The sequence below is a fragment of the Mustela putorius genome, unplaced genomic scaffold (genome assembly GCF_011764305.1).
Source record: "Mustela putorius furo isolate JIRA1106 unplaced genomic scaffold, ASM1176430v1.1 tig00003836_pilon_pilon_pilon, whole genome shotgun sequence".
Taxonomy (NCBI): Eukaryota; Metazoa; Chordata; class Mammalia; order Carnivora; family Mustelidae; genus Mustela; species Mustela putorius.
The window spans coordinates 31,532,612-31,552,834 of NW_025421989.1; the positions used below are offsets into that span (position 1 = coordinate 31,532,612).

General features: G+C 36.9%; 1 protein-coding gene across 1 annotated transcript in view; it reads left to right on the plus strand.

The window, feature by feature from the left end:
* Positions 1 to 20,223, plus strand: part of CFAP47 (cilia and flagella associated protein 47) — a 529,980-nt gene that overhangs the window by 274,308 nt on the left and 235,449 nt on the right. Inside the window, exons 41-43 of the mRNA XM_045089444.1 lie at positions 3,216 to 3,293; positions 13,020 to 13,090; positions 14,429 to 14,574. Of these exons, the coding sequence (XP_044945379.1) occupies positions 3,216 to 3,293; positions 13,020 to 13,090; positions 14,429 to 14,574 (295 nt within the window). The remainder of the gene's footprint in view (positions 1 to 3,215; positions 3,294 to 13,019; positions 13,091 to 14,428; positions 14,575 to 20,223) is intronic.

Here is a 20,223-nt window from a genome sequence, read left to right on the forward strand (position 1 = left end):
TGACCTGAGCCGAAGGCAGTCGCCAACCAACTGAGCCACCCAGGCACGCTGGAGAGCTTGTTTTAAATAGAAAGTTCTGGAACCGTTGCCAGACTTAACTAAGTCAGAATTCATGCAGATAGAATTTGGGAATATTCATTTTGACTAAGCACTGCAGATGTTTATCATACACACTGAAGTGTGAAAGCTGCCAATTTAGAAACTACAGTAATCAAATAGAATTTTTTCCATTTTAGTGGCAGTTTGTATTTCATTTTTATAAGTAATATTTCTATTTTAAGGAGAACATCTTCAATATAATTAAGCAGGGACCTTTCAAATGCTATTTTATCTCAAAATGGTACATGCACAGTATGCAAAATACCTAATATTTACCTTATTGGTTTAGTCTTTTTATTTGTGTGTAAAATTGTATTATCCTTGTAACTGTTTTTTAGCCAGAACAAATTACGACCCAAATAAATTGCCCTGATGATTCACCTTGGATTTATAGAAATATAAAAAAATTATACATTTTTTTCTGCCTCATAATTTTATGAGATTTGAATGAGGACTTAGTGTCTTAATTTAAATTGAAATTACCCTCCAGAGAGGAGTTCTTCCTACATTTGCTTAACTATAACTTTAAAATGATATAAGCAAATCTGGTAGTCTGGTACATGTCTTACATAGTTCATAGTTTACATTTTCCTAAAGTTCATTTTGTCTGTTTAATAATTTTTAGTATTTAATATTAATATAATTCCTTACAATCCTTATACGAAACTCTCACTACTACCAACTTAAAAGGACAGAAAATGACATTAACATTGTCAGTGATCAAGAATTCCTGTCCCTTTTAAGGGTCCTTCTACCTGGACGAAGAATAACATTGATATGAAACAGATTAACAGGAGAAAATCAAATTTAATAGTATAAGTATGGGGAATCCACCCAGACAAGGAAATTCCAGAGACAAGCAAAATGAGGTATAGATGTCATATTGAACTAAGGAGAAGGGGGTAGGAGTCTGGGATTTTAGAGGAGAGGAATGCACCTCATAGGGGGGACAGACAAACAGATGTTTGGGGCCCCTGGATGGCTTAGCTGGTTAAGCGTCTGCCTTCAACTCAGGTCCTGATTCCAGGGTCCTGGGATCAAGTCCCGTGTCAGGCTCCTTGTTCAGAGGGGAACCTGCTTCTCCCTTCCACTTCCCCTCTATTGTGTTCTCTCTCTCTCAAATAAATGATCTTTAAGAAAAAAAAAAAAAAGAAAGAAAAGAAAAGCAGATGTTTGATAATTAGACATTTGCCCTGTCATACAGATGGGTCACTCAGTTAAAATTTATTTCTGCTAATAACCCTTATTCTGGGAAAGACCCCCAATATAGATTCTTCTTTAGAATTAAGGGAGAAGCAAAAGTTTCTTTTGAGTCCACAGGGTCTTGATTGCCTTCAGCTTAAAATAATCCATATGCCAAAGTGACACATACTGGGAGCAGAGGCTATCCTGAACCCCTTCAAACATTGAAACATTAAGATGTATGAATGTGTTGCATTTTAGTTTTGTGCGCAGTTGTATGTGTGTTTGTGTTTCAATACTAAAACATTAGATGAATTTTATTCTTGATCTGTTTTTTATTATAATGTTTATATTATGAAATTAATAACTATTACGTAATAAAGGTTTATTTTCATGACTTTTTGGGGAAGGAAGAAATTTCTCTGGTCTTCAAGGCCCTTTTAGCTAAACTGAGAATCAAGTTGGCTGAGACAGATTAACAGAAGAAAATCAAATTTAGTTTCTTACATGAGGGGAATACACACACACACGTGAAATGCCAAAGATAGTGAAGCAACATGAGACTTACATGTGCTAAGAAGGGAGACAGGGGTATAAGGATACAAAGGGGAGGAAGACAATTAGCAAGAAAGTGAGAGGAGGTGTCTGGAACATAGAGGTTGTCCTATTACGGAGATATATTTCTTAGGTAAAGAGAAATCTCTGTTAATAGGTCTTTTCCTGCATAGATTTCTTTTCCAATGAAAATATTACTAAGTTGAGAGGAGGAGGAAGAGATTGACCTGAATCTGCTAGTTTTTTATTGCTTTTAACTCAAAATAATCTTCACACCAATGTGGCCCATCTGGGTGCAACCCATATTTGGCCCCTACAAAATCAAGCTTGAATAAATCGATTCTTAATATTATACAGATTCTCTTCAACTCTGCAGATAGAATTAGGCATCCTGGCATGACTCTTTGTGACATCTTTCATCCATATCTAGAAGATCATTTATCATTTCCACACTGTCCTCCACTATAATGTGGGCAACCTAAGGTAGAGAGGATAATAGATTCATGCTTGTATTTCTAGCACCCAGTCCCACATATAACACATAATGGAGTCTCTGTAACTGTTTCCTGAATGAATGAGCATTATCTTATAAGACAGACTGAATTGCTAAATAATTCCTGAAGATGGCATAATTACTAATGCACTGATTAACTCTGTATCCACATCTTATATACAGTCCTGAAAGAATTATTTTTCTTTTTTGAAAATAAGATTAAAAAGGAAATGTGTACAGCTCTGACAATACATTGAAACCAGTATATGATTCCATTTCTAGAATATAATTGGGCAGTGATTTATGTTCTAAATTTCTTTGCTATAAGAATTAATATTGCCGGGGTGCCTGGGTGGCTCAGTGAGTTAAGCCTCTGCCTTCGGCTCAGGTCATGATCCCAGGGTCCTGGGATGGAGCCCCACATCGGGCTCTCTGCTTGGCAGGGAGCCTGCTTCCTATACTCTCTCTCTCTGCCTGCCTCTCTGCCTACTTGTGATCTCTACCTGTCAAATAAATAAATAAATCTTTAAAAAAAAGAATTAATATTGCCTTTCCATATAATAGAATATTATGTTTTACATATTTCAATTCCAGATTTTTTTTTTCTTTTAAGTAATCTCTACACCCAGCATGTGGCTTGAATTCACAACCCTGAGATCAAGAGTTGCATACTCTACAAGCTAAACCAGCCAGGCACCCTGATCTTTCTCTTTTTAAAAACATACATGTTTTGAGATGCAGAATGAGAACATACAGATTTTTTAACTGAAATTTATTCTGATTCTCTATTTTATGAATGATGGAAAAAAATTTAAAAGAATGTTTTGTGGTCATTTGAATTTTGTTATAGTAGAATTCAAAATAATCCTTTTTTCATTTATTTTAGTGTCAGTTTGGTGGAATCCTCAACATTTATCACTTTGCCATCTCAATTAACAGAATCTGGACAATTCATGAACCATGGGTAAATATGAATATATTTATGCTTATAATTTTCTCAGGAAAAATTCTGAGAAATTAGCATTCAACTGAACTTGTTATTAATTATACAGTAGTTTTTGTTTATTTGAAATATTTAATTTATATTATATATAAAATTTATATTATTCAGTTATTCTGTTCTCTCATGTGTTACTAGGCTATGTGCATGAAAATTGCATAAATATGCAATTGATTAAATACAGTGGATTCTCATTATTTGTGATAGTTATGTTCCATAAAATTGTGGCACTCAGTGAATGAATACTGTGCCATTATTCCCAGAAGAAATATATGTAATCACATAGAAGATAATTATACATCCTAAAAACAACCCATCCTGGTAGATTTTATTTTTACATAGAGAAAATAAAGTTCATCCATGTTAAATGACTTGTATAAGGCTGACCCACTAAACTGCCACAAATTGTTTCAAATCTTGTCCACCTGGTCCCAGAGGTGGGGCTTCTTGAACATTTTTCTTCTGTACTGCCTCCTACTGTCTCCCTCCTCTGGTCATCTCTATGTGAGAACTGAAGCAGAAAGGCCTAGCGTCACTTTTGTTGACTTTAGCTGCGAACTGTGTGACCATTGACTGGAACTTTTTGCCACTCTGCACATGTCCACAAACAACAGGGGAAGCTCCGTGAGTATGGATTTGGGGGTTACAAATCAATTTTAGTGAGGAGGCAAATTTGCAAATAACCAGAATTTGTGGATAGTGAGGATCAACTGTATTTAGGCTTACTCTACCTACATTATGAGATCCGTGTTTAGTTTAGAAAGAGACTTTGACTTTGGAGTAGAGAAGCAGAATTTTTAAAAGTTAGATTGCTTTATATTTCTGATCTATTTTGAATTACTAAATAACTATTTAATGTGAAATAGAATAAAACAACATTGTCAAGGTTAAAGAAAATCAGCTAGAAAGAAAATAATGCAAGTATGTATTAGTGAAATGCATGCATATACTGACCATTACTATAACAACTACTTCATAGCTACTATGTTAGTTTATTTTCTACCATTGTCTCTGTGTAATGCTTGATAACGACAGTGTCATCATTTTAGATGCAAAACTGTGTCAGGAGTCAAGGATTTGGCAACTTTTAAACCATAGGAATAACCAGTGTTGAAGTCATCAGAAACTCTTGAAGTGATTTGTGCAGAACTTGCTAAGATTATAAAGAATATAGTTTATTTTCCAAAAGTGAATTGTATTTAAGCCAATAGTTTTATTATGTTATAAGGATTACATTTATTATGCTTGACTTCTTCATTGGTTGGTCTTTGAGAAAAGTTGTTATAGGAGCACACCATTTTTATCTCAGAGCATTTGTTTTGTTGAATGCTAATTACATACTTAACTAAGGCATTCGAAATCTTACTTTTACATTTTTCTGTCATCAAGAAAATAATTAATTAATGCCTTGAATGATAAAGCATCATTAATCATAAGAATAGAGTATTGTAGGTAATTTATGTTAATTTCTTTGTAGTATGAAGTGCTGGTATTGCTAAAAACTCTTCAGTAAATACTTCTACTAAGTCTTTATCTTTTTAGTCTCTTCCTTCTTGATTAAGCAGCTGTCTGGCATTATAGATTTTTCCTGAATGGCCTTGAATTAGTTTTTCCACATTAATTGCAAATAATTTATAGTATCACATATTAAACTGGAGTCAGATCTCAAAGCAATGTTATAGGTATCTGTGAGAATAAGTAACTCAAAGTTGGATCAGTTTAATGAACAGCAAAATTGAGTCTGCTTTCTCTCTCTTTTTAAAGATTTACTTATTTATTTTAGAGAGAGAAGGAGCATGCATGAACAAGGGAAGGGGCAGGGGGAGAGGGAAAAAGAATTTCCTAAGCAGACACCCAGGTGAGCATGGAGCCCAGTGTAGGGCTCAATCTCATGACCCTGAGACTGTGAGCTGAGCGAAATCAAGAGATGCTGAACTGACTAAGCCATCCAGGTGCTACAAGTCTACTTTGTTAATTTAGAATGCAGTTTAGAATGCAGTTTATCCCAAACTTTAACATGATTTTTCTTCATGTAATATTCTGGAATGGTTTTGATTAGCTCCAAAATTGCATAATTACTGAAGCTATAGGTAAAGATATCTTTTTTAATGTTATGCTTCTCAAATCTAAACCATAATGGAAATAAACAAGTATTAAGACCTTTGTAATGTAATTTTTGGCTAGAAAGGACACTTTTCAAGTACTCATCCAAAATAATTACCAATTCAGCATGCAGTACCGCTGAAGAAGTATGTCTATCATGGTCTCAAACATTGATCATTCTTTCTCATATAGTCTCTTCCATTCATACTTAAAATATTTTACATTCTTAGTTCCCTGCTGAAAGCTTCCTGTGATAAAACTAACATAAAGATATGGTGACACTGAATATTGGTCAGGGAGAATAGGATCTACTATAGAGTAGTTAGGCTTCTATACATTAACTGTCCAAAAATGATTCAGAGCCCTTTGTTTAAAGGATTGATGATTTACTCCTTTGCACCTCTGTGAAGACTGCCTAGCAGATCAAAGGTGAGAGTGGGATTTGAAAAGACAAAGGCTACAGTTTTTTAAGGAAAAGACATAGTCCCTGGTTTATCATGTCAGCACTGTTCTGAGCTGAATGGCCCCAAATTCATATTTTGGGTTGAGATAGAACAGTCTTAAGTTTACCCCAAAGGTTGTCTTTCCGACAGTTCTTAAGAGATTGATTAGAAGCACTTATTATGGCTCCTTTTTGGGGGTCCTAACTGCTTGCTGTATAACACCTCTAGGCTCTAATTCACGTAGCAGGCAAATCTTTATTCACTTTCGCAAGGATTAGCTAAAGTATCCAGAACTCCAACAATCCAATCTACTTCATAGGCAGCAGAAAGGATGAAGCACAATAAGAGTGTGCCCTTTCTTTCTCTGTTAGGGAAACTTCCCAGAAAAAGCACACAGCACTTCTGCTCGTAGCCAGTTGGCCAAATCTAGCTGGAAGGAAGACTAAAAAAGGCCCTTCTCCACATACATATCACAGTAAAATGAGTGTCTGTCAGTGAGGAGAGGGAAGGGCCCATGGATACTGGGATAGGCAATCAACAGGTTCCATCATGAGGGGACACAGAAGAGAGTTTTATTCCAACTAGCACAAAACTATCTAGTATTTCCTCAGTCTGGCTTCATTGGCATAATAAGACCTTTTGATCTTTAAATATGTCTTAATAAAATAATACTTAGCAATATTATACACCCTGTTTTTCTTAAAGCTCTCCTTAAATATTTGTCTTGAATAGATTTCCAGATACAAATAAAACTTAAGAACGTGCATTTTGAATCATGACCAAAATGGAGGTCTGATCTAGTACCTTTATGATTAATAACTTCGGTATATAATATACCATACAATAAACATTACACTGTCTCAGTAACTTCCATTCTGGTCTCTAGGTCTAATCAGCAAGGTAACATAAGAGAACAAGAAAAGATTAAAAAAAATTACTCCATAAACTACCAGTAATCCCTTTTTAGAGCTCTTAACAAATATCCCTGTTCTATTCTTTTTAGGCATGTAGTAACATTACACTTACCCAGTTGAAGTTATTTATGAATATATAACTTAATCAGCCAATGGTATGTGAGGAAAAGTACAAAATATTTTCTCCAAGGGTAGGTTTAAGATGCAGTGAACAATTTCTCTCATTCCCTTTCCTTGATACAGTTAAAGAAGTATATATAGAAATGGACTTCTCTTCACCAAGGATCTTTGAGGCCATCCTCTCCACCTAGGAGAGACATGTACTGGGAGCCTGAAGTGAACTACTATGCTTAATCCACTGAGATGCGTGGTGTTATTGCAGCATGACCTAGCATATGCTAACTGAAACTCCTTCTCAGATCACTTCAGTCAGTATCTCCTCAAATAATAAATATTCTCTTCTCAAATGAGCAGTAAAGTGCTGAAATTATCTTTCAGGTGGCATAAAAAAAAAAGTCAAGTCTCCTATTTAAAATTTTTAAAATGCCTCTATAAACTGCTCTTCCTAAGCAACAGACAAACATAAGACAGCACATTTGAAACCACATGGATGATAAAACTTCATATTCATCACACATTTTACTTAACAGGAACATGATCCATGAGCATAAGCAAGAACCGCTAAGAACTTTTTTATTCTAATTAAATCCAAAGGATTACCAGAAAGGATCAGGATAGGACACTGATTTTAGCCACAATTTAAAATTAAATTATAGGTCAATGGTGTTCAGAAGTGAGCACTATGTAAATAATTTCCTACAGTAATATGACTTGCTATTTTTTCAGCAGCATTGAATTATTTATCATTTAATAAATTCTTACTAAGTGGCCCCTTAAGCAGTGCTCTTAGTACTGGAGGCATATCAAATAAATAAGTCATAGATCTGGTTCTCAAGGAGCCAACCCTCAAGTAGAGAAGAAAAAGAAAATCATACACAAGTGGAGGCAATTGTACAGGGCAGAATGCATTAGTAATATATGTTGTACAAAAAAAAAAAAAAAGTTCTGTGAGCTCATTGGCAAGGAGTATCACTCTCTAGATATGGAGATCCTGGGTTTCATCTCCCTTCTCTTTTCTTTACATATATTTTTGGGGAATAGCTAATGAAAAGACCTTTTGAATAAATCAGAGTTGTCTTATCCTTAAAGAGACCCTCAAACCCAGAAAAACTGAGTTACCTATACTATATACGGTAAAGATGGTTAGAAAAAAATTGCAGACCTAGAAAGAGAAGACATTTAAGGAGAATAATGAAGTACTATGCACGTTTTTCTCATGCATATGTTATACTCTGCTGTTCTTTATAATATACAAATTGGGATCGGAAATGTAAGATTTTGATGGCCCAAATCTAGAGCAGGGGAGAAGTTTCCTGTAAGTATAAAAGGAGCGTGGGAAGAAGGAATTGCTGCAACATTGGAAGAGGGGAGAGGCAAGGGGAAATATAAGACATATGCTTATGCATATGGATTGTGGGAAAATGTGAATGAAAGTTGAAAAGGTGTTGAAGTGTTTATCCTTCTGCTTTATAATTATTCATTGTAGACTTACTTAGTATGACAGACTATAATCTGTGAATTTAGGAGCTTTGTCTTTTATCCTTGTCTCTCAGAGTACCTTGGCCCAGAGTAGCTTTCACCCAAATGAAAGAAGTCCCTGATATTTTTCAGATATTTTTCTGAGTCTTGATTCTTGCTAAAAAACCAGAAAATCTCAATTATGCATGGCTATGATTTTAAGATATTTCATTTTACTACACTGAATAATTGGTGACACTTAGAATTAGGCAAATCTCCAAGGAAAACAGTGATTCAGAAGCCAGATGTAGGTACTAAGAGTCATAATCTGCCATGATCCTCTTGCTCTACAGGAGAGTTTCATACCTGTTTTTAATTTCTTCACGGCCTTTGCCAATGTGATGAAGCCTATTCTACTTTACAGAATAATGTTTTATAAATATTAAACTAAGATATAAGAATTAGAGAGTATCTTAATCTTCCCAGGCTGCAGTAACAAAATAACATGGATCTGATGGCCTAAACAACAGAAATTTATTTCCCATAGCTCTGGAGTTTGGAAGTCCAAGATCAAGGTACAGGCAAGATAGTTTTCATTTGGAGGCCTCTTCTCTTGACTTGTTGGTAGCAGCTTTCTTGCTGTGGGCTTACTTGACCTCTTTGAGCATGCATAACAGTAAACTCACTGCTGGCTTTTCTTACAAGAACACTAATTCTGTTGTATCAGGGCCCCACCCTTATGACCTCATTTAACCTTGATCACCTTCTTATAGGTCCTATCTCCAAAATTAGTCATTTGGAGAATTGGGGTTTTAACATATGAATTTAATGGTGATGCAATTCAATCTATGGCATAGAGGAAACTCATACTCCAGTAGATAATAAAAATATTTTAAAATTGTAATGTGTTAAAATATATACTTCTTAACATAATACACAATAAAATCTACTGGTGGACATAATAACTACCATACTTTAAAAGTAGTTATGATTGTAAATAATAGCTTAAGATATGTACAAGAATTGAAATGCAATATAAACATATCCATGATTATTTGGTGACCATTTCATATTACAGCTAATGCTACTGTGGCTTGATTTAAATTGCTATTAAGAGTTAGTGGGAAAAAAAAAAAAAGAGTTAGTGGGAGTGGGGCACCTGGGTGGCTCAGTGGGTTAAGCCTCTGCCTTCGGCTCAGGTCATGATCTCTGCGTCCTGGGATCCAGCCCTGCATCGGGCTCTCTGCTCAGTGGGGAGCCTGCTTCCCTCTCTCTCTCTCTGCCTGCCTCTCTGCCTACTTGTGATCTCTCTGTCAAATAAATAAATAAAATATTTTAAAAAAAAAGAGTTAGTGGGAGTCAAGATGGAATTTTTCCCCATTTGAATTCACAGATCCACTCTGTCCTTACATCCTGGGTTGGTACACCTTGCTTTACAGACTTCTCAGTCGCTCAGGAGCCAAAGATGTACTAAAAACAGCAAGTATTCCATTTTTTAAAAAAGATTTTATTTATTTACTCAACAGAGATCACAAGTAGGCAGAGAGGCAGGCAGAGAGAGAGTGGGGGAAGCAGGCTCCCTGCTGAGCAGAGAGCCGGATGTGGGGCTCAATCCCAGGACCCCGGGACCATGACCCAAACTGAAGGCAGAGGCTTTAACCCACTGAGCCACCCAGGCGCCCCAAGTATTCCATTTTTACTACCCTCCAGAGACCACTGGGTCCTTTTTTAAAGAAGCCCTAGGCGCATGGAGGATGGAGTGTATCTCAAAATTGATCCACTTACATTCCTTCCCGTGATGCATGAAAATTAGTCTTGAACCAGAAAATTTGTTCTTTGATTTGGACACAGCTGTGAATGCTGGCCCAGGAGTAGCTTCATGAAGGCTTATGTTAAAGATCTCTCCTCCCTAACTGAAAAGGTTTGAGTAGGAAGTCATTCTTGGGGCTGATTTATTCATGCTCTGAATAGAACCATTTTGGTCATTTTAGTTTGAAAAGAGCTGTGGGTCATCCCTGCAGAGAAAAAAAGGAATATCACCCCTTTACACCTCCTAAGTAGGCTTCACTCCCTGACTTCAGCCCACTACTAAATTAGTAGAAGATATTCCCTTGCTTGATCAACAGTATTATATATAATTTTAACCGCTTTTGATGCTATTTCTTCTTTAAGACCAGGGGTTTAAAAGTGCTCCCTCTGCCATAGCTTCAGCGGCAGTTGGTGAGCATTTAGGAAAATGATAGCAAACACTGAGGTGTGAGGTAGGATTGGTTTTCTGTTCTTTCTTTGATCAGCAAGATACTGGTTTTGTAAACAAGCTGGGTTTATCACTGAATTTCTAGACTCAAGAATGTTGATCAGGGAAAATAGAATTTACCTGAACCAAATTACTTTATTAAATTATTTTCTGACATCTCTGAATTAATCATGATAATCACTAGTTTTATGAACAAGGTAATAACATTTCTAGGTCTGCAATTTTTTCCTATCTGTCTTTACCACAGGTAACTCAATTTTTGTACATTTGAGAGTCTTCTTTGAGGATAAGGCAACTCTGATTTATTCAGAAGGCACTTTCATTAGCTATTCTCCAAGAAAATACATAAAGAAAAGAAAAAGAAAAAGAAGCCCAAATTTCTCTGCTTTTCTATTCATTATGGAAAAAATGGCTGAAGGGCAAGATATTGCAAGGATTGAGCAAAATGAAGTTCTGAAATTATCTGAGGATATTTTTTAATTTTTTATTTTTTATAAACATATATTTTTATCCCCAGGGGTACAGGTCTGTGAATCACCAGGTTTACACACTTCACAACACTCACCAAAGCACATACCCTCCCCAATGTCCATAATCCCACCCCCTTCTTCCAGCCCCCCTCCCCCCAGCAACCCTCAGTCTGAGGATTTTAATCAGGCATTCTACCTACAGCTCCATTATAGAGATGGCTGTGGAAATCGAGAAATAAACATTCTTTATTGTTTTTCCCACTCTCTGAATGGTCTCCCTTATAATTGCTAAAATGTCTAGTATGTCTCGATAGCCTTAAAGTGTCTATTAAGTGTCCAAATTACATAAAATATTAAAACAGCTAATTAGAATGTCTGTGAGTTGAAGTAAAGCAGAGAGTACTTACAAGATGTGGTAAGCCTTATTAAGAATGTTGTATCAAGGGGCATCTGGGTGGCTCAGTGGGTTAAAGCCTCTGCCTTTGGCTCAGGCCATGATCTCAGGGTCCTGGGATTGAGCCCCACATCGGGCTCTCTGCTCAACAAGGAGCCTGTTTCCTCTCTCTCTGCCTGCCTCTCTGCCTACTTGTGATCTCTGTCTGTCAAATAAATGAATAAAATCTTAAAAGAAAAAAGAGTGTTGTATCAAGAAAAGTCAGTGGAGAAAAGAAATCAATATGGCTAGAATTTTACTTGGAAATAGTCCATATATTTTTACAGCATCAAATTCAGGAAAACCAAGGGGCACCTGGGTGGCTCAGTTGGTTATAGGCCTGCCTTTGGCTCAGGTCATGATCTCCTGGGTGCTGGAATGGAGCCTCCCCACCCCATCCCCTGTGCTGGTCTTCCTGCTCAGTGAGGAGTCTGCCTCTCTCTTTCTCCCTCTGCCCCTCTGCACTGTTCATTCTCTCTTTCAAATTAATAAATAAAGTCTTTAATTAAAAAAAAATTCATGCAAAAGCAAATGACAGGGTAAGAAAATATAGAGATTTTGTATTTTCAGAAAAAAATCAGGCAAACAATATCTGAGAGCTGAGATGCTAATTGCCAGCTTGTGGAGCAAAGTAATTATGAATATTGAGAAGAGCAGTTTGGGGAAAAATGGATGGGTTCTGAAAGATATGGAATCTTTCAAGGGAGACAGTTGTTTCAGGCTGTGGTCTGCTAAATGATTTTCAGAAATGCAACCAGAGCTTAAGCAGCTGCCCATGTCTCTTCTCTTTATGAGAAAGAAGCAAATGCAGAAATAATAAACTGAAAGAAGAGAATCTTTGAAGAAATCAAGTTCTAGAACCACTTTTGTAGAGAACATATAGTCCTAAGTTGAGACCACTATTTTTGGGCCTCGGGATTTGGGTTTGTTTGTTTGTAATTATTATTAAATGTTTATTTCTCTATAGTATTCATAAGTAAAAAGGAATTTTTTTAAATAAATTTTAAATTTTTTTTAAATAAACATACAATGTATTTTTAGCCCCAGGGGTACAGGTCTGTGAAGCACCAGGTTTACACACTTCACAGCACTCACCATAGCACATACCCTCCCCAATGTCCATAACCCAACCACTCTCCCCCACACCCCTTCCCCCGCAACCCTCAGTTAGTTTTGTGAGATTAAGAGTTTCTTATGGTTTGTCTCCCTCCCGCTCCCATCTTGTTTCATTTATTTAAAAAGGAATTGTTTTTACTAAATTGTATTAAACAGTGGTAGAAATATGGATGATTGTTAGTTTCCTTTTTGCATTTTTCTTTTAAAATTTCTGAAACAATATAAACATAAAGGAGATACAGGAAATACATCTGTGACCTTTGTATGTCATGTAGGTAGCCATAATTTTTAAGGATCTATAAGATTTAATGAAGACAGAATTGTTTTTGAGTTTCGTTTGTGTTGTTGATGTTGTTCTCCTATTTATTTATGACAGTGACGCTGGGAGTAGCCCTGAAAGTGTTGATTCGAAGAGTTTTTGCCAGTCTCCAAATGCCTTAAGAACCTGTGAGTACCTCATATAAAAGCTTTCATTTGTCTTCATGTCTGACTTTTATGTGCATAGTAAACCTGTAAATGAAATACTCAACAAAGGATGGTTATGACAGTAGACAGAAAGGCAAGCCCAGGGTCTGGTTCTCAGCTTTTCCTGTTCATGACCTTTTGCAGGACTCTACATCTTTCTCTTCACTGTGAGTCCTAGTTTCCTTATCCATAATGAATGGATTTAAATAAATGACTTTTATGTATCTTTTGGCTTATTCTAAACTGTTTAAACCTATTTAGGTGACAGGTATCATCATGTTTAAGATTACAAGAAAACACAGATTTACTTTGTTTAATGACATAACTGTACAAGAAAACACAGATTTACTTTGTTTAATGACTTAACTGTAGATTTAGAAAATCTGTATAGGACGTGGATAGGACAATGGATAGAGGAAGGTTCTGGTTATCTCTAGCTACAGAACAAACCACCCCAAATGTTGTGCCATCAAACAGTAAAAGTGGATTAGCATTATTATCTCTCACACTTCTGGAGTGACTGGTCTCAGCTAGATGGTTTTTGCTCAGAGTCCCCATGCAGTTGCAGTCAGATAGAGGCTGGGGCAAAGGCTTCCCAACTCACATGTCTGTTGGTTAATACCTTTTGGCTAGGACCTCAGGTGGGACTGTTGGTCTAGACACTTCCATGTGGCTTTTCATGTGGCTTAGGCTTCTTCATAGGATGACAACTTGTCTCTAAAAGCAGGTGAGCCAAGAAAGGGATGATTAGGACGAAATCATATTAAATTGTTTGTTCTAGTGTCAGACCTCATACTGTTGCCTTCTAGCATACTATTCATTAGGATCAAGTCCCTAAGACTGCCCTACCATATCACCACGTTCAAGGCAGTGTTGAAGAACTTGTAGACATGTTTTAAAACCAACAAAAATGGTAGAAACAAACATATATATAAAACATTCCTCTATTTCCAGTTCAAGTTTTCCATTACACCCTGTTATGTGAACTATTACGTAGTTGACAAAAAAAGTTGAAGATGCTTAGATGACCACTTTACTATTTATATATGTATATCTAGGCTAATTTAAACACTAGTGCAGTTCCCTTTTTAAGGACTCTTTAATAGAGGGCCATAATTACACGTTTTTTATGGCATCAGGCTGGAGCTGGGGTCACCCATGCTTTCATTAACAAATGCACGTGTCATCTAATTTGGTGTACTAATGCTTTGAACATTTTTTATTCATTTCAAAACTTGAAGCAATAATTGAAACAGCTGCTTTATTTGAACAGCACTTATGAAATGATATGTAAACAAGCTCTGCTTCATGTTTTGGTAGCAATTAAGTCCAATTTCATCAGAGAGTTCTTCTGCTCCACACATACTCTTCACCTGGAAGTAAAAGGGACTTCAAGCCTGGAGCTCTTGTTTCTTCCCTTTGACATGCACACGCGCTACTGTGTCATCATCCTCAGCAATGAAAAGGTGAGAACTGAACAACTGAACGGTGGCTTGTGTTTTCATCATGGGCTGGCGCTTGAATGGAGTAACCAGTACAGGTGACTTGAAGGCAGCTGAAGACTCTAGTAGTGTAGATGACAACTTCAGCCTTCTAGTTGCTAAACACAGAGCTTATCCTCACAAATAAGCAAAGAGGTAGACTAGTTGTGAGTAGAGTTTATAATGGCTGCCTTAGAAAGTCCCATGGGAGCAGATGGGTAGCATGCCTGACCTTGCTGCAGCTCTGGCTGTATTTACATTATGTAGCTGCACAACGAGTTACCTACCAAACACTGAGGGGCTGAAAAAATACACATTTATTATGCCATGTTTTCCATGGATCAGAGATCCGGGCATGACCTAGGTGGGTCTTCTGTTTAAGGTCTATTAAGTCTTCAGTCAAGGGACCTGCCAGTGCTGGATCCTCCTTAGAGACTCCACTGAGGAAGGAGCTGCTTCTCAGCTCTCTCAAGTTGTTGGCAGAATTAATTTTCTAGTGGGTGTGGCGTCTACGTTGCTTCCTTCTTTAAAGCCAGCAAATGAGACGCCTGGGTGGCTCAGTTGGTTAAGCATCTGCCTTTGGCTCAGGTCATGATCCCAGGGTCCTGGGATCGAGCCCTGCATCAGGCTCCTTGCTCAGTGGGGAGTCTGCTTCTCCCTCTCCCTCTGCCTCTCCCTAGGCTTGTGCTCCTCTCTCTATCAGATAAATAAAATCTTTACATAAAAATAAATAAATAAAACCAGCAAAGGAAAGAGAAGGAAAGGAGGGATGGCAGAACAGAGAAAGGGAGGGAGGGAGGCAGAGAGAGAGAAAAATACAGGCTAGAGGAGAGATTCTATGATATTGTCCCCTTCTGGAAAGAAACTGCCATGTGTTGACCTGAGGAGGGAATTTATAATGCCCAGAAGATAGTCCCAAATACATCAATTCTGTAGCAGTTATGTGCTAGATTAACTGCCTATGCAATGAAATAATGGTAACTGGAAAGAGGTATTGTATTGATCTGGTATCAATAGGATTATTTACACACGAAAAGTAATATAGCCCATTAAATATGTAAAAAATAGTTTAACTTCACTTAAAATTGCCATTTAGGAGGGGAAAAATACCATTTTATAGTAATGTTAAATCTTGTTTTTTATTTCCCCTAAAGGAGCCCAAGATTTAACCAAATTCCTCTATATGAAAATTTGTGAAAAATAGTAATGGTAGTGTGACTAGTAGTTTAATCAAATACTTCATAGTTCCTTTTTATATTAAATTATAATATAGACCTAGAAAGTACAAGGCTTAATTTTTAATAGCATAGTAAGGAGACCGATTTTATTATTTGAATTCAGCTATTGGAATATTAATATTTACTTCCATAAATTTTGTCTAAATTAATCCAAATATAATTATACTTAGCTATCCAAATATAATTATACTTAACTTGGAATCTCAACTCATTAAAACATGTCTTTTGATTATATATATTTTGTTACTGTCAGAAAAAATATTAAGAAAAACAATAATCATAAAATTATATTGCTGTCAACAGAGAAATAATACCCTTAATCTAAAGTATTGCATTGAATTACAATTACTTATGTGGGCAAACACATCTATTAATTTACACATTCAATTTATTGCTAATTATATTGAAAAATGCAATTACACGCTTAAATAGATAATCAAACATCCAAGTCCACCTAGTTAGCTCCTGTTCTTATTAAATGTGTGATAAGTGCTTTGCCATTAAGAACCACCTGTTGAAAACCATAAAGTAATTAGGCCTCCATTTGATAGCTTTCCATGTGTAAAACAGAAACATTTCTACTAACACTTCTATCAAGGAAAGGCCACTTGTTTCATTTTGGCTGTTCTATATGAACTTTGAAATTAAAAAAAAAAATGAGATGACTTATGTAATAGCTGTTTGAGAGTATAAACAGTTTATAAAACTTCCTTCAACATTCATAGAAAGTCTTAGCTTAGGTGAAGACCTACAAAATCCCTAAAAATTCATGCTGTCTAATGCCAGAAGTCCAAAAGCCTTTCTGATCGTGTATGGATGGAGCAGACTGAATGGGGGACCCTGGAGTAGGAACATGACCCAGTGCCTGAGGAATGGAACTCTCTGGGAGGAGAGCTTGACAGACCCCCACACAAACACTGCAAGGTACAAAATGATATATTGACACAACCCTAGGAATTGTCTTTACTTTCATGCCTGTGTGACTCTCTGCTCTGTGTAGTCCTGGGCTCCCAGAAAAGAAACCACCCGTCACTTCTGGGATCATTCATGCAAGTTGAGGCAAGGGCATCAAGCAGGGATCCTTGACATGGGGGAAACAGAGAAGATGAAACCCCATCTAGCCCATAAATACTTTGAAGCATTTATTAACCTTAAGATGCCTGCTGACAACATGGGAGCAGGTTAAGTGAATTTTAAACTCTTAATCAATGTGATAGATGTTTACAACGTTACCCGTAGTTTGAGACCCCTCCGAGCTACAGGGCCTTCTCCCCCTTCGCCCACCCTCCTTTCTGTGAAACCATCATCCTGCTATAAACACTGCAGCCTTTTTCAAGAAAAAATATGAGAAGAAAATTTGTTAAAGCGAATTTTGTACCCAATGGTAGTTATTTATTCTTGGTGGGTGGGGTGAGAGGACTTCCTCTGTCTTTCTTATCAATGATCCTAACAGTTAGTCTGTAAAGATTCCACGTGCCTCTGGGATACCAATATTTTAGCTCCAGGGGATACCCTTTCAAATGACATATAGAATACAAGGGAACAGTAATTCCTATTTTTCCGAATCCATGTCCCTTTTATGGACCTTTTTTTAAAATTGAGATATAACGGACAGGTAACATTGTATAAATTTTTATGTAATATGTCGGTTTGATACATTTGTGTATTGCAATGAGGTTACTCCAGTAGCATTAGCTAACACCTTTGTCACATCACACAATTATCATTTCTTTGTTGTGCTGAGAACAATTAAGATCTAGTCCCTTAGCAGCTTCAAAGTTTATAACTTAATATTGTTGACTATAATCACTAAGCTGTGCATTTGTTGTCCACAACTGATGTATCTGCTATTTGCGAGTCTGGAACTCTCTCATTCTCGAAGGAAACTGTAGAATATAGAGAATGACTCTTGAAAGTTTTAAAATTTAACAACCTCAGTAATTCCCTTTTATTATTGTGTTCACTTCTCCCAGCATAGATTCACCAACAGTATAAAGTCAGTTCTGTAGACATACAGAGAGTTAATACAGAGAAAGGGCATGAAGTCTGTACTAAGGGGATTCACATTCTGTGGAGAAGGTACACTTGCATAAGGCTTGCCCAGCTCACACAGAAAGTTGTACTTTTTGGAAGCTGATGCTTCATACAGGTGGATGAAGAAAGCTTGCAGAATGTATGGCACATTCCTAAGATTTATAAAAGTGCATTCCTGCCCTCTGTGGATGCCACATTGTGCTGGGACAGCTGTGCCCTCACAAGACATTAATCTTTCCTTTTGTACATGGTGTCCTGAAACATGTCCACTAATTCTATAACACAGCCAGCCTGATTCTGACCATGTCTAAAATAGAGGGAAGAGTGCTCACTTTGGCAGCACATATACTAGAATAGAGGGAAGAATGCATTTCTATATGATGGCAAAAGCAGGGATAATTGACTCAGAAAGGAGTTTGGTTAAGAGGGTGAGCGGAAATTTGCCAGTAAAGCAGAGTTTGGGCAAGGGGGAAGTGTGCTCAAGAAGATTCTGAGAACACGAAGCAAGCAGCCGAGCATAAAATTTTACTGACGCTTGAATTGCCAATTCTGAGAGAAGTTTGTTGTGACAGAAAATTGATCGGGTGGATAAGGCAGACTGATAATGAGGAGGGCAGCGAAATTTTTAGTTGAATAACTTTATTATATTAGGATAATTATTGTTATTGAAAGCAGGAAGATACTGAGCATAGGAATGACTTGATTTCATCTTTGTTTTAGAAAGCGTCTCTGGGGGTGCCTGGGCGGCTCAGTGGGTTAAAGCCTCTGCCTTTGGCTCAGGTCATGATCTCAGGGCCCTGGGATGGAGCCCACTTCCTCCTCTCTTTGCCTGCCTCTCTGCCTACTTGTGATCTCTGTCAAAAAAATAAATAAAATCTTTTAAAAAAAATTAAAAAATATATATTTTTTAAAAAAAAGAAAGAAAAGAAAGCATCTCTAGAGCCAAAACGGAGACTAGATAAAGAGTTGGAGAACGAGAGTGGAGACCAAGAGACTGGCTCAGAGATTCCCGCAATCTATTACACTACCCCACACACCTCCATTCTCTGCTGCCTTCTGCTTTTTGCATTCCAGCAGTAAAGACGGAGAGAAGGATGTGGGAAGCAGTGGTGAAAGAAGAAGAGATCATATTGGATTTGGGGGAAGGAGCAAAGGGACGAGAGAGAACCACAAAGATGAATGTTGATAGAAAGATCAACATTCAACAAGTGTGATGTTCACACTTGAAGCAAATTTTCATTTATATGCAGAGCAAATTGATGGCCAAAAATTGAATAGCAACTGTTCTGAGAAATACAGGGATGTAGACAGAGGGAGATTGTCAATATCATTGCCACAGTAACTTCTAGATTCTAGGTTGAGCTTTCTGTGATTTGATGAGATGTTTTCCTACAATATGCTATATCTTTTTATTAAGTGATGAATATTTTATAGTATTTCTATATATGTTGCTTTCTCAGAATGTCTGTGGAATCATTTCTCAGGCATGCAATTAAGGTTGTGTTAGGGGCACCTGAGTAGCTCAGTCATTTAAGCAGCTGACTCTTGATTTCAGCTCAGAAAATAATCTTAGGGTCCTGGGATCAAACCTTGCTGTCCAGCTCCTTGCTCAGCGGGGAGTCTGCTTTAGGATTCTCTCTCTCCCTCTCTCTCTGCCCCTCCCCCTGCTTTCTTTCTCTTTTTCTCAAATAAATAAATAAATCTTATTAAAAAGACTGTGTGAAGAAAGTTGAACTTTTTAGTGCAAGCATACAAATCTCTTTATACATTTTCTTTTCACCCTTACTGAATCTCCTAGAACACTCACTCTATGAAAGATCATATTGTAAAAGAACAGCGATTATTCTTACTGGTCAGTTTCACATTATAATTACGGCAATGCCGAATGGCCACCTACAGTGATTAATGATCTCTCTCTAGTGTATGGAATTTAACATTTTAGAATTTTAGCTTAGCTCTTACATGCCTGTTAACCATCACAATAATGTTATATTGTCCAGCCAGTTCAAACAAATAAATTACAAAATAAATTATAAAACATAGCAAAGTCTAGGCCCAAGATTAGAGAGTAAGTAGAATTTTAAGACCTATGAAACAACATGGGGATTTTCTGTCTAAATGCCTTTTTTTTTTTTTAAAAAAAGATTAAGATTGTTCGTGTCTGGAGGGCATCCAGGACATGTCCAAGGTTACCCAGCTCATTAATAACAGAGCTGGGAATAAAACTTTTCTGCTGATTCATTGTTTGTGTTCCTCATTTCTGGGTCATTAACAGGTTGTCTTGTAAATCTGCATGCAACTGTGTTATTTGAGGACTACATTTAACTAGATACATAAGAAGAACAAAATGTCTTTCATGCGG